General features: G+C 39.1%; 1 protein-coding gene across 2 annotated transcripts in view; it reads right to left on the bottom strand.

Annotated features, from left to right (window-relative positions):
• Positions 1-12,376, bottom strand: part of AP2B1 (adaptor-related protein complex 2, beta 1 subunit) — a 151,074-nt gene that overhangs the window by 135,124 nt on the left and 3,574 nt on the right. The window contains exons 3-4 of one of the 2 annotated variants that reach the window (XM_006832331.1): positions 5,468-5,527; positions 1,628-1,733 (exon numbers count right to left, since the gene is read on the bottom strand). In XM_006832331.1, the coding sequence (XP_006832394.1) occupies positions 1,628-1,733; positions 5,468-5,504 (143 nt within the window). In that variant the 5' untranslated portion in view covers positions 5,505-5,527. Of the gene's footprint in view, positions 1-1,627; positions 1,734-5,467; positions 5,528-12,376 lie in introns of those variants that run through there. The other variant, XM_006832332.1, reaches the window with a different exon arrangement.

Raw genomic sequence — 12,376 nt, 5'->3', positions numbered from 1 at the left:
GAGTTTGACTGTGTGGATCATAACAAACTAAGGGTAACCATAGCAACCTTATACACAGCAAAACAAAAAACTGCCCGATCCTGGGCCAACCTCACTACTGTTGCCATGCTTGAGTCCACTGATGCTGCGACTTGGCCAATCCATCTTGCTGGGAATCTTCCTCTTTTTCTCTGACCCTCCAACTTACCAAACATGATATCCTTCTCCAGCAACTGGTCCCTCCTGACAATATGTCCAAAGTATGAGAGACCAAGTTTGGCCATCTTGGCTTCCAAGGAGCACTCTGGCTGCACCTCTTCCAAAACGGATCTATTGGTTCTTTTGGCAGCCTGTTGGTACTTTCAAATATTCTCCTCCAACACCATAACTCAAAAGCATCGATTTGAGTTGTTCAATAAAAAACACATACTCAAAAGTTGGAGAATTAATAAAACTAATATTTAATGTTTCATGAATGACAGTCCGAAGCAAAACCGCTTTTTTCCTGCAAGTACATGGTGGTCATGAATACAGATTTGGTACCACTGCATTGATTCATACTAAGGCACCAGTAGTTTTACCCACAATCATTTCTGCACCATCACTCCAAATGTCAACACAATGATAAAAAGCAAGTAACACCCACACATTATTATAAAAATAGTTTTAACCTCATGGACCCTATAATGAGGGGCATACAGACAATTCTTTCTAAATGGTCTTGCTAAATGACAGAAACAAAACAAAAAGACCAAATGGATTTTGTTAACATTGATCTTTATCTTGAATTCAACACCAGAATGTAGAGTTGTAAAGCTAAGGGTATTGGCTTGAGCCAATTAAAGAATATGTGAGGTTCTGCTTCTCAGTATATTTTTATCATCTTCTAAAACTACCTCAACCAAGAGAAAGTACTGGGACAGCTCTCAGGAGGTTTTATGCCAGATCTGTATGAAAAAAAATCAAACTCATTTTACTCTTCAAAATAACCCACCTTAATTTCAGAGAGTTAATATAGAAACAACTATGTTTCCTGATGATGTTTCCAGTGGGACAAATCCATTAAAAGAACTTTTAGGTTCTACAATTATCCATTCCTACATATAAAGGAGCTCTGGTAGCGTAGTGGTTACGAATCGGGCTGCGAACCTTAAGGTCAGCGGTTCGAAACTACCAGCCGCTCCACGGGAGAAAGATGAGGCTTTCTACTCCCGTAAAGATTTACACCCTCGGAAACCCTGTATAGGGTCGCTATGGGTCGGAACCGACTCAACAGCACTTAACAACAACAACAACAAATATGTACTATAAAGGAGCTCTGGTAGCTAGTGATTACAAATTGGGCTGCGAACTACAAGGTCAGCAGTTTGAAACTACCAGCTGTTCCTGGGGAGAAAGATGAGGCTTTCTGCTCCCATAAAGATTTACAGCCTGGGAAATCCTGTACAGGGTCGCTATGAGTCGGAACCGACTTCATGACACATAACCACCACCATATGTACTATAATTGTCTTTTCTCAAGTGTTGACATTTGCACTGTTAGTGCAGAAATGACCATGCATAAAACTGCTGGTGCCTTAAAAGTAGTACCAAATCAGTCATTTTCAAAGTAAAAGGCCATAAAATGGGGTGGTGTGATCATCCTTACCTAACATCCTTTCCCACCGTCATAGCAGCAATCACTTTCTTCACAGCTTCCTTCCTCTTTTCTTTCTTTTCATTGTTGAGCTCAGCCTTTAATTCAAAGATTTCTCCTATAAGAAAGAGAACAACTGTGTAAGGTTCCAGGATCAAAGTACTAGTGAGAAATATGTAATAACTAAGACCAGGATAAGTGGCCAACGGACTAAGAGCAAGTTAAGTGACCAACAACAGGGAGGCAATTTCAGTAATTTAAAAAAAAAAAAAAAAAAGTAATACTGGTAAAATTCAAAGCCTTAGAATATTACCTGACGCACTGATAATACCACCACAAAAAATATTTTTTCAGTCTTTTAAAGTTATGGCCTGAGAAGGCAGAGCACAGTCCAGACTTTTAGGAACCGTTGTTGTAGTTGTCAAATGCCGTCAAGCTGGTTTTGACTCATAGCGACCCTAAACATAAGGTTTTCGAGGAGCAAACTGGTAGGTTTGAACTGCGAACCTTGTGATACACAGTCCAGAGCTGATCCTTCTATGCCACATCAGGAGTCCTTAGGAACTTTGTTGGTGTTGTTAAGTGCTGTCGAGTTGGTTCTGACCCATAGCAACCCTATATAGTTCCCGAGGAGCAGCTGGTGAATTTGAACCGCCGACCTTGCAGTTCAAACCAACTTTGCAGTCCAGCGGATTAAGCCGCAGTGCCACACCAGAACTCCTTGGGAACCTTAGGCTGTGAGTTGTCTGAGGATCACCAGGCCTGTCTTCTAAGGTTCCTAAGTGGATTTGATCTGCAAATCTTTTTTAGTTAATAGTAGAGCACTTAACTGTTTTTGTGCTAGGGACCCATGAAAAAAGTTAATAAACAGAAACCAAAGATGATTAATGGCTACCAAGGATGGGCGGGAGGGACCAGAGTTTTTCATTTGGGTGGTAGGGCATAATGAATTTTATACTAATGGTGGTAGGATGTTTTGGAGGAGAATAGTAGGGGTGCAACATGAAAAATGTACTCAATGTTATAGATAATATGTAAGCTGTTGTGTTGGTGGATATTTCAGTATGCATGTTTTCACGGCAATAAAAAAAAGAGCAAGACGAAGACAGTAACTCTCAGTTGATTTAAAGAAAGAAAACAACACACCACTATTGTTGTTGTCAGGTGCTGTGGAGTCAGTTCTAACTCATATGTAGAACAAAACAAAACACTTCCCAGTTCCGCACTAGCCTTACAATCGGTATTACGTTTGAACCCACTGCTGCTACCAATGTGCCAATCCATCTCCCTGGGTATCTTTCTCTTTCTCGCTAACCCTCCATTTTACCAAGCATGATGTCCTTCTCTAAGGACTGGTCCCTCCTGATAACATTTCCAAAGCAATAGAGTTAGAAGTCTGGCCATCCTGGCTCCTAAGGATTATTCTGGCTGTACTTCATCCCCATGGAAAAAGAGTCTGACTACTCCAACACCTCAGCTTTCCACTATACTATTAAATTCTTCTACAACGTTGCCTCATTGTCCTCGTTAGATGTTCATTTTCACCAGATCTTATTCACCAGTGCAGAAATAGTGATAATAGTACACTGTGATTTGCCTGGAAAACCCTAAATGAGAAGGATGAAAGTGACAAGAAACACAGAAGTGGAACACTAAAAAGGTTTCATTTACATCCATTGTAAACAAGGTGAACAAATTGTTTCAAAATCAGCCTTGACAGCTGCAAAAATAGCACAACCAGAAAAATTAAGGCCCTTAAAGTGTCAGTCCCTTCTACACAAGTCCTATAGTGCTATGCTGCCAAATGACAGCATTTAGGGTTCCCATCATTCATTTCTGGGAACAGTAAAGGACAAACAGCAGGGTTTCAGAGTGAATCATGAACAGCAGCAGGAGTTGCAGAATCAAAAGTGGATGGAACTGAAATTATTCCAATAGCATAAGTTTACAGAATTTGTTCCAGTAGCAGCTCTAGTGGGTGCCACAGGAAGCAAAAGGAACACATTCCATCTTTTTTCTAAACGTCGTATTTACCCAGCAGTGATTCAATCTGTAAGTCTCAAACTTTCAAAATCCGTGAATAAAAAAATAAATTAACAGGACCCCTTACAAGAGAATGTTTACTACAGAGATAGGTGAGTTTTAATTATACTCCTGGTATGGTGCTGTAAGATAACCATTCGACTGCTAACCTCAAGGTCATCAGTTATAACCCACCAGCTACTCCTCAGAAACCCTATACAGAGTTGCTATGAGTCGGAACCAACTCAACAGCACTAACAAAACAAGACATCATTACAAAAGGAGCCCTGGTAGCATAGTGGGTTACAAGTCAGGCTGCTAACCACAAGGTCAGCAGTTCAAATCTACCATACACTCTGCAAAAGAAAGATGAGGCTTTCTGCTCCCGTAAAGATTTGTAGACCCAGAAACCCTATACAGAGCTGCTATCAAGTGGGAATCAACTCCATTCCACACAACCACCACCACTACTACATTACAATCTTTAGCACAGTTGAACACATAAAATGTTAATTTGTTGTTGTTAGGTGCCATCGAGTCGGTACCGACTCATAGCGACCTTATGTACAGCAGAACGAAACACTGCCCGATCCTGGGCCAACCTCATTATCATTGCCATGCTTGAGCCCATTGATGCTGCCACTTTGCCAATCCATGTCGCTGAGGGTCTTCCTCTTTTTCTCTGACCCTCCACCCTACCAAACATGATTTCCTTCTCCAGTGACCGGTCCCTCCTGACACTATGTCCAAAGTATGAGAGACGAAGTTTGGCTATCCTGGCCTCCAAGGAGCACTCTGGCTGCACTTTTTCTAATACAGATCTGTTGGTTCTTTTGGCTGCCCATGGTACTTTCAATATTCTCCTCCAACACCATTAACATATAATGTTATTAGGAAAAAATATATCCACTTTCCAGTATGCTAGGAAAATCAGAAAGAGGTGAAAATGAATGACAAATCCAAACTGAGGACATTCTAATAAAATAACTGGTCTGAATTTCCAAAAAATGAAAGATGTATGGGATTGTAATATAGATTAAGTGGTTTTGCCATTCTGCTGAGTTTAAAATGAGTCATGTCAGAAGTAGGAATGGGTATCTTACTACCAAGAAGAAACAAGAGCCATGAGCAGAGCATGTCTTTTAGACCCTGAGGTCCTTGTACAAAGAAGCAGCGCAGAAGCAGCAGCAGCACACAGAGACAGAGTGGTGGACTTCCTGGCACAGGGGCTAAGTGAGGCTGGTTTGCAGAATGGTGTGCCATTAAAGCATCTGCCCACAATATAAGGCTAAAGGAGCTTTACAACACTTGCCCAAGTATAGCAGAGACCAAGAGGGCTCATGGCTGAGAGGCTGAGAACAAGAGAGGTGTACCTTTGGTATAACTAAGAAGCACTTCTGACCAGAAAACTTCTATATTCTGTGTTGTTTCTTATCCTGAACTGTACCCTGTTCACTTCCCTAATATACCCCATACCCATTAATACTATCTGGGAGTTCTGTGGGTTATAGAATCCAGCAGAAAAGTAAGAGTGCTGTGGGAGAGATGGCTGATGTCAGACTAGGATAAAGAAGGTTGGAGAGTGGAGGCATGTCTGAACTCTGCTTTATAGGAATCAGCCTTGGGCTGATTTTCAGTTTGATGCTCTACTCTCTTTGTGAAGCCAGAGAAAGAGAGGCATGGCACCCATGACATTTTTGCAAGGACAGTCTTTCACTATAACTATCAAAATAAATCTCAAAGTTTCGATCAGATTCTCACACTTTACTTTTTTTAACATTTAATTTCATTTTTTTTATGTGAAAATAGACATAGCACAATCTTACTCACCTTTTTTATTGGTTGTGAAGTACTTGGAGTCAGTCATGGTTTTGATTCTTTAATGTGCGCCTACAACAACAACAAAAATATTTTAATCCACCAAGACATCCAACTGATCATTTAAAAACAAAAAACGTATACACCATGCTTGGCACTTCAAGGAATGGAAAGAAAATTAAGGCTGTAACTACTATAGGGTTTGCTCATAAGCAGCCATCTAAAGTGCAAACTCTCGGTCTTCCTTATCTAGAGTAAAGAATGAAGAAAACTGAAGACACATGGAAACCATTAGTTTTATGGACTAATGAGCCTTGCAAACATCAACCTCCAGGACCTTGAGGCTAGAAGAACTAGCCTGGTAAATGGCTACCACTAGCATCTGACCCATAGCGACTCTGTATAGGCTTTCCAAGGAACAGCTGGTAACCTCGAACCACGGACCTTGCGATTCAAACCGACTTTGTAGTCTAGTGCATTAACCCACAGTGCCACACCAGGACTCCCCAGTTGATATAAGGGGGTATAAAATGTTCATTTGTTGTTGCTGTTATGTGCCGTGGAGTCGGTTCCGACTCATAGTGACCCTGTACAGGGTTTCCGAGGCTGTAAATCTTTACGGGAGTAGAAAGTCTCATCTTTCTACTGCAGAACAGCTGGTAGTTTTGAACTGTTGACCTTGTAGTTCACAGCCAGAAATGAAATTAAAAGGCAACAATATTTCCACCATTTTGAAGCCCTTCAAACATGGTTCCAATAGATTTTTTTCAAATGTAGGAATTGGCTACAATTGTCACAAAATTTTTAGTGTTTACTCATTTGTGAAGCTCTGAAAGACATGGTCCAGTGCACTTGACTTCTTTAAATATATTAAAAATTCCTTTTAATAATGAGGATTTTAGGCAGCAATGAAGAAATGGGCTGAGTTCAACCATGTTCCATAGACTCCCCGTTGACCTGGAAATGATAGAGGAAGAGGAAAGGCTGGCTGGTCTGAAGTGTGGTGAGACCTGAGGACACCTGAGCCCACGGACAAGGACATAGCCACAGAGGGCTAGAGCTGAGAGTGAAACATCCCAGCTGACACGAAGTGAGGGGAGACACACAAGAACACTGAAACTTGCATATAGAGTACCCATTTCACCTAGCCTCGATGGCTTGATAATCAGAACTCAACCAGAGGAAGATAAAAAAAAATTTTAATAAAGGAAACTAGGATAAATTGCTACAATTGGATTAACTTGACCTATACTCATATATAGTAACTCTAAATACCAACAGAGAGGGAAGGAGTCATCACATCAAGTATCAATGCTATCCCCTCTGTACACAGGGTAGATAAGAATGGGCAACTTAGATACTGGCTACCTAAAATGAGGAGACAATAGAGGCATTAACTGTCTGGCTTACAAGATTTCAAGAGGGAGTTTAATTTAAGAGTGTGTGAGGGAAGAAAGAGTCCCCAATGAATAGTTTTCATCTTGACTAGAGAGGTCCGGTTAAAAGAGAGGGGGATAAGATTCTTATGATTCAATCGTGAGTAATAGTTATCATGACTAATTGTGACCATCACAATTGTAAAGGTAGAAATTTTGTAACAAAAACAGGGGAGTAGTTAATTTTACAGTCCAGAAACAAAGGACCCTAGGACCATCAGGGGAGAAGAGCACAAGTGGAATGCGGGACCTTATCCAGAGAGGCAGCGACACCAGAGATGGAGGCAGAGATGGGCACATGGAGAGGGGGAGCAGCTGAGGACTCTAGACTCATGAGAAGAGAAGAACTGAGAGCTGACGGCCAGGAGGCAGACTTTCAGAAGGTGCCCTTTGGGGGTGTAATTATTATATATGCCTGAGTGTTTTTTTTTAAAAAAAGAGCTAAAATGAATAGAGAGAAATACTGTGATGGTACATGCAGGGGATTATAATTATTGTAATGAAACAAAGTGTATGATTTGTTGAATGTAAAACTGATGATCTGCCCTGTAAACTGTCACTCAATTCACAATAAAAAACTTTAAAAAAAAAACGAGGACCTTCTTCCTTACCACCATCATTAACAGTTGTTGTTAGATGCCATCGAATGGGTTCTGACTCATGGCAAAACTATGCATAAAAGACTGACACACTACCCGTTCTTGCACCACCTCAAAATTGTTAAATGTTTGAACCTATCATTGACATCAATATGTCAATCTATCTTACTGAGGGTTTTCCTCTTTTCTAAGCATGATGTTCTTCCCAAAGAAGTGGTCCTTCCTGATAGCGTGTCCAAAGTAAAAATGATGAAGTCTTCCATTCCTTGCTTCTAAGGAGCATTCTGGCTGTACTTATTCCAACACAAATTTTTTCTTCTGGCAGTCTATGATATTTTCAGTACTCTTCACCAACACTGTAAGTCAAATGCATCACTTCTTCTCCAGTCTTCCTTAATCATTGTCGAACTTGCATATGCATATGCATGACTTAGGTCAGGCACACCTTAGTCCACACACTGATTATCTTCACTCTTGAACACTTCAAAGAATCTTGTGCAGCAGATTTGCCTAATTCAGTATGTCATGTTCTATCTTGACTGCTGCTTCCATAATTGTTGATTGTGGAGTCAAACAAAGTGAAGTCTTTGACAACTTTAATCTTTTCTTCATTTATTATGATGCTATTTATTGGTCCAATTAAGAGGATTTTCATTTTCTTTGCAATGAGGTACAATCCATACTAGAGGCTGTGTAGTCTTTGATCATCATCCATGTTTTAAGTCCTCTTTGATTCCAGCAAACCAGGTTGTATCAATGCATATTGCAGATTGTTAGTTAATCTTCCTCTAATCCTAATTCCACATTCTTTACCATATAATCCACCTTCTTAGATTATTTGCTCAGCATACAAGTTAAACATGTATGTTGTTGTCAAGTTCCATCAATTTGGTTCCAACTCATCAGACCCTGTATAGGGTTTCCACCGAGCGGTTGGTGAGTTTGAATCACTAGTTTGCAGTTCAAACTGACCTTGCAGTCCAGCGCATTAACCCACAGCATCACACCAGGTCTCCTAAATATGCATCGTGAAAGAATAAAACCCCAACACACACCTTTCCTGATTTTAAACCATCTTGTATTCTCTTGTTCTGTTCAAATGACTGCCTCTTAGCCTGTGTACAGAATACTCATGACCACAATTAAGTCTTCTGGAATACCCATTCTTGCAACGTTGTCTATAGTTTGCTAAGATCCACACAGTAGAATGCCTTTGCATAGTCAATAAAGCACAAGTAAACATCTTTCTGGTATTCTCTGCTCTCAACCAAGCTCCATCTGACGTCAACAATGATTTCACTCATTCTATATCCTCTTCTGAATCCGGCTTGAATTTCATATTCATACTATGATTTCCACATTCCAGTAAGTCACTGTTCTTTGGAATGGTCACAAATATGGGCTTCTTCCAATTGGTTGGTCAGGTAACTGCCTTCCAAATTTCTCGACATAGAGGAGTGAGCGCCTCCAGTGCTGCATCAGTTTGTTGGAACATTTCAATTTGTATTTCATCAATTCCGTCATTGGCATTTTTTTTTTTTTTCATTAATTTTGTGCCAGTGTCTTCAGTGCAGCTTGGAATTCTTCCTTCAATACCATCGGTTCTTGATCAAATGCTACCTTTTGAAATGACTGAACATCGACCAATTCTTTCTGGTACAATGACGGTGTATTCTTTCTGTCTTTATTTGATGTTATCAGCATCATTCAGAATTTTACCCACAGAATCCCTCAATATCGTAACTCAAGGCTTGAATTTTTACATTCAGTTCTTTTCGCTTGAGAAATGCTGAGCATGTTCTTCCTTCTTCATTTTACAATTCCAGGTCTTTGTATATTACAGTATTTTGTCTTCTCAAGCAGCCCTTTGCAATTTTCTGTTCAGCTTTTACTTCATCATTTCTTCTAGTTGCTTTAGCTTCTCCATATTTAAGAGTAAGTTTTATCTTTTCTGACATCCATTTTGTCTTTTTTTTTCCCGTCTTTTCAAAGACCTTTCACTTTCTTCATATATGATGATCTTGATGTCACCTCACAACTCTGCTGATCTTCAGTCATTAGTATCTAATGCATAAAATCTGTTCTTGAGATGCCTCTAAATTCAGGTAGTATATACACAGATCATATTTTGGCTTTCGTGAACCTGTTTTAATTTTCTTCAGCTTCAGCCTGAATTTGCATATGAGCAATTGGTAATCTGTGGTCAGTCCCTGATCTTGTTTTGGCTGATATTGACCTTCTCCATTATCTGTTTTCTCAAATGCAGTCGATTTAATTCCTGTGCATTCCATCTGTTGAGGCACATATGTATAGTTGCCATTTATGTTGTTGAAAAAAGGTACTTGGCAAAGAGTAAGTCACTGGTCTTACAAAATTCTATCATGTAATCTTCAGCATCATTTCTATCACCAAACTGTATTTTCCAACTACTGATCCATCCTCTATGTTTCTATTTTGCATCCCAATCACCAGTAATTATCAATGCATGTTGATGGCATGTTTAATCAATTTCAAACTGAAGAAGTTGGTAGAATTCTTCAATTTCATTATCTTTGGCTTTAGTGGCTGGTACTAAATTTGAATAATAATGGTATTAACTGGTCTTTATTATAGGTATATGGATATTATCCTAGCTTAGAAGGCAATGTACTTGTAGAAAGACCTTTTTGATAATGAATTCGATGCCATTCCTCTTCAATTTGTTGTTCCTGGCATAGTAAACCATGAAACTGTCTGATTCAAAATGGCCACTACCAATTCATTTCAGCTCACTAATGTCTACGATATCACTCTTTATGTCTTCCATTTCATTTTTGACGACTTCCAATTTATCTATTCATACTTCGTACATTCCATGTTCTTATTAATGGCCATCTGCAGCTGTTTCTTATTATTTGAGTTGCTAGCAAGTCAAAGTCTCAAAAGCTTAACTCGAACCACATCATTAAAGTCAACTCGACTTTGAGAAGGCAGCTCTTTCCCAATTATATTTTGAGTGTGTTCCAACTTGTGAGGCTCATCTTCCAGCTCTGTACCTGATAATGGTCTACTGCTATTCTTAAGGTTTTCTGTGACTAACCATTCAAAAGTGGTCTGCCTCTCCTTCTTCCTAATCTGTCTTAGTCTCAAAGCTCCCCTGAAACCTTAGAAGACCCTACTGATATTTAAAATACCAGTGGCACAACTTCCAGCATCACATAAGCCACCAAAATACAACAAATTGACAGACAAGTGGTGGATCATTAACAATATTACCAAATTCGAAACAGGCATGCTGTCAGATCAATCCAACATGATAAGACATGTGGGCAAACTTAAGTAATGAACACATTTAACAAAAATGATAGTAAATATAGATTGGGAAAAAAAGACCTAGGCATCAAATAAATCAGTGTAATTATAATTAAGGAAAAGGAAGAAGAGCCAGATAAAATAATTGGGGGTGGGGGTGGGGGTGGAAATTTGGGTTAAATCTGATCTGTAAAATGTGACGAGACATTCAAATGGAAATTAGACTCAGTTTCTCCTTTCCAACCATGTGGTGCTTACTATATTTACAGTCTTGTAACATGTTCCATAGGCTGTACTAGAATTTCAATGAATTAGTAAAAGAAGGTGTCTAAAACTCACAAGTGTCATTACAAAATACAGATATTCTAATAATTAAAAATTAACCTGTATCAGAGGCTTCCCTTAATGCAATATTTCACAATGCTATTCTAGCAAAAAGTTAAATAATTCTATAATCACTTAATCTATTCACAATGTAAACTAAATATGAAGTAGACAAAAGAAGTGTATACTTCACATAAAAGACCTGTAATAAATTCAAAGTTGACATTCATTAACTTGTATATGTTGTTGCTGTGGTTGTTAAATGTCATCGAGTTGGTTCCAACCCATAGCAACCCTGTTTAGGATTTCCAAGTAGCAGCTGGTAGATTTGAATCACCGATCTTGCAATTAGCAGTTCAGTGCTTATCCTACAATGCTACTCTAGGACTTGCATACACAAATGAAAAAACGTTTACAGAAATAGTTACTAGTGCCTCAAAGGAGGTTATAGCTAAAGTCTGCCTTGGATACTATTATGTCATTCTCAATCCTATGGTGGTGATGGTGGTGTGCCGTCTAATCGGTTCACACGCATAGCATCCTTGCATAGGGTTTCTGAGGCTGTAAATCTTTATGGGAGCAGAAAGCCTCATCTTTCTCCCTCGGAGTGACTGGTAGATTCGAATTGCTGACCTTGCACGGTTAGCAGCCTCCTTCATAATCTGCTACCAGGGGCTCCTTCTAAATCATATAGGATCATCAGAACACAAGATTTTCAAACAAAATCTGCTTAGACATTTTCATCCAGTTTTGAAAGCGGACACAAAAATGTTCTGATGTTTAAAGCTCTCTCATAAACATGTTAATATTGTTGTTCTTACGTGCTGTACAGTTGGTTCTGCCTCATAGTGACCCTGTTTCCAAGGAGCAGTTGATGAGTTTGAACCACCAACCTTGCAGTTAACAGTCCAGTGCTTACCCTACGTGTCATAAACATACACACATTAAAATCTCAAGGGAAATTTTCACAATCTATTAAACATTTAATTAACCTAGTCTCAGTTCAACTTATTAGTAGCCCACACATAATATTATAACTTCTTAAAAATTTCATTTTCAAAGAATGTATTTCCTGTTCACTGTGATCACTAAGTGTTTTTAACTAGAGAATATTATACCCAAACACAAAATTTCAAGGAACAGGGTCCAATACTCTTAGTTAGTTGTTGGTAAGTGCTATTTAGTAGATTTCAATTCAGAACTGAACCGTGATGCTTTCTTGCTACAATCTTTACTGAAGAAGATAGCCAAATATCTCTCCTATAGAGGCC

This window comes from Chrysochloris asiatica, unplaced genomic scaffold (assembly GCF_000296735.1).
Source record: "Chrysochloris asiatica unplaced genomic scaffold, ChrAsi1.0 scaffold00007, whole genome shotgun sequence".
NCBI lineage: Eukaryota > Metazoa > Chordata > Mammalia > Afrosoricida > Chrysochloridae > Chrysochloris > Chrysochloris asiatica.
Note: the sequence above shows the minus strand (reverse complement) of the source record. Positions and strands in the feature narration are given on the sequence as shown.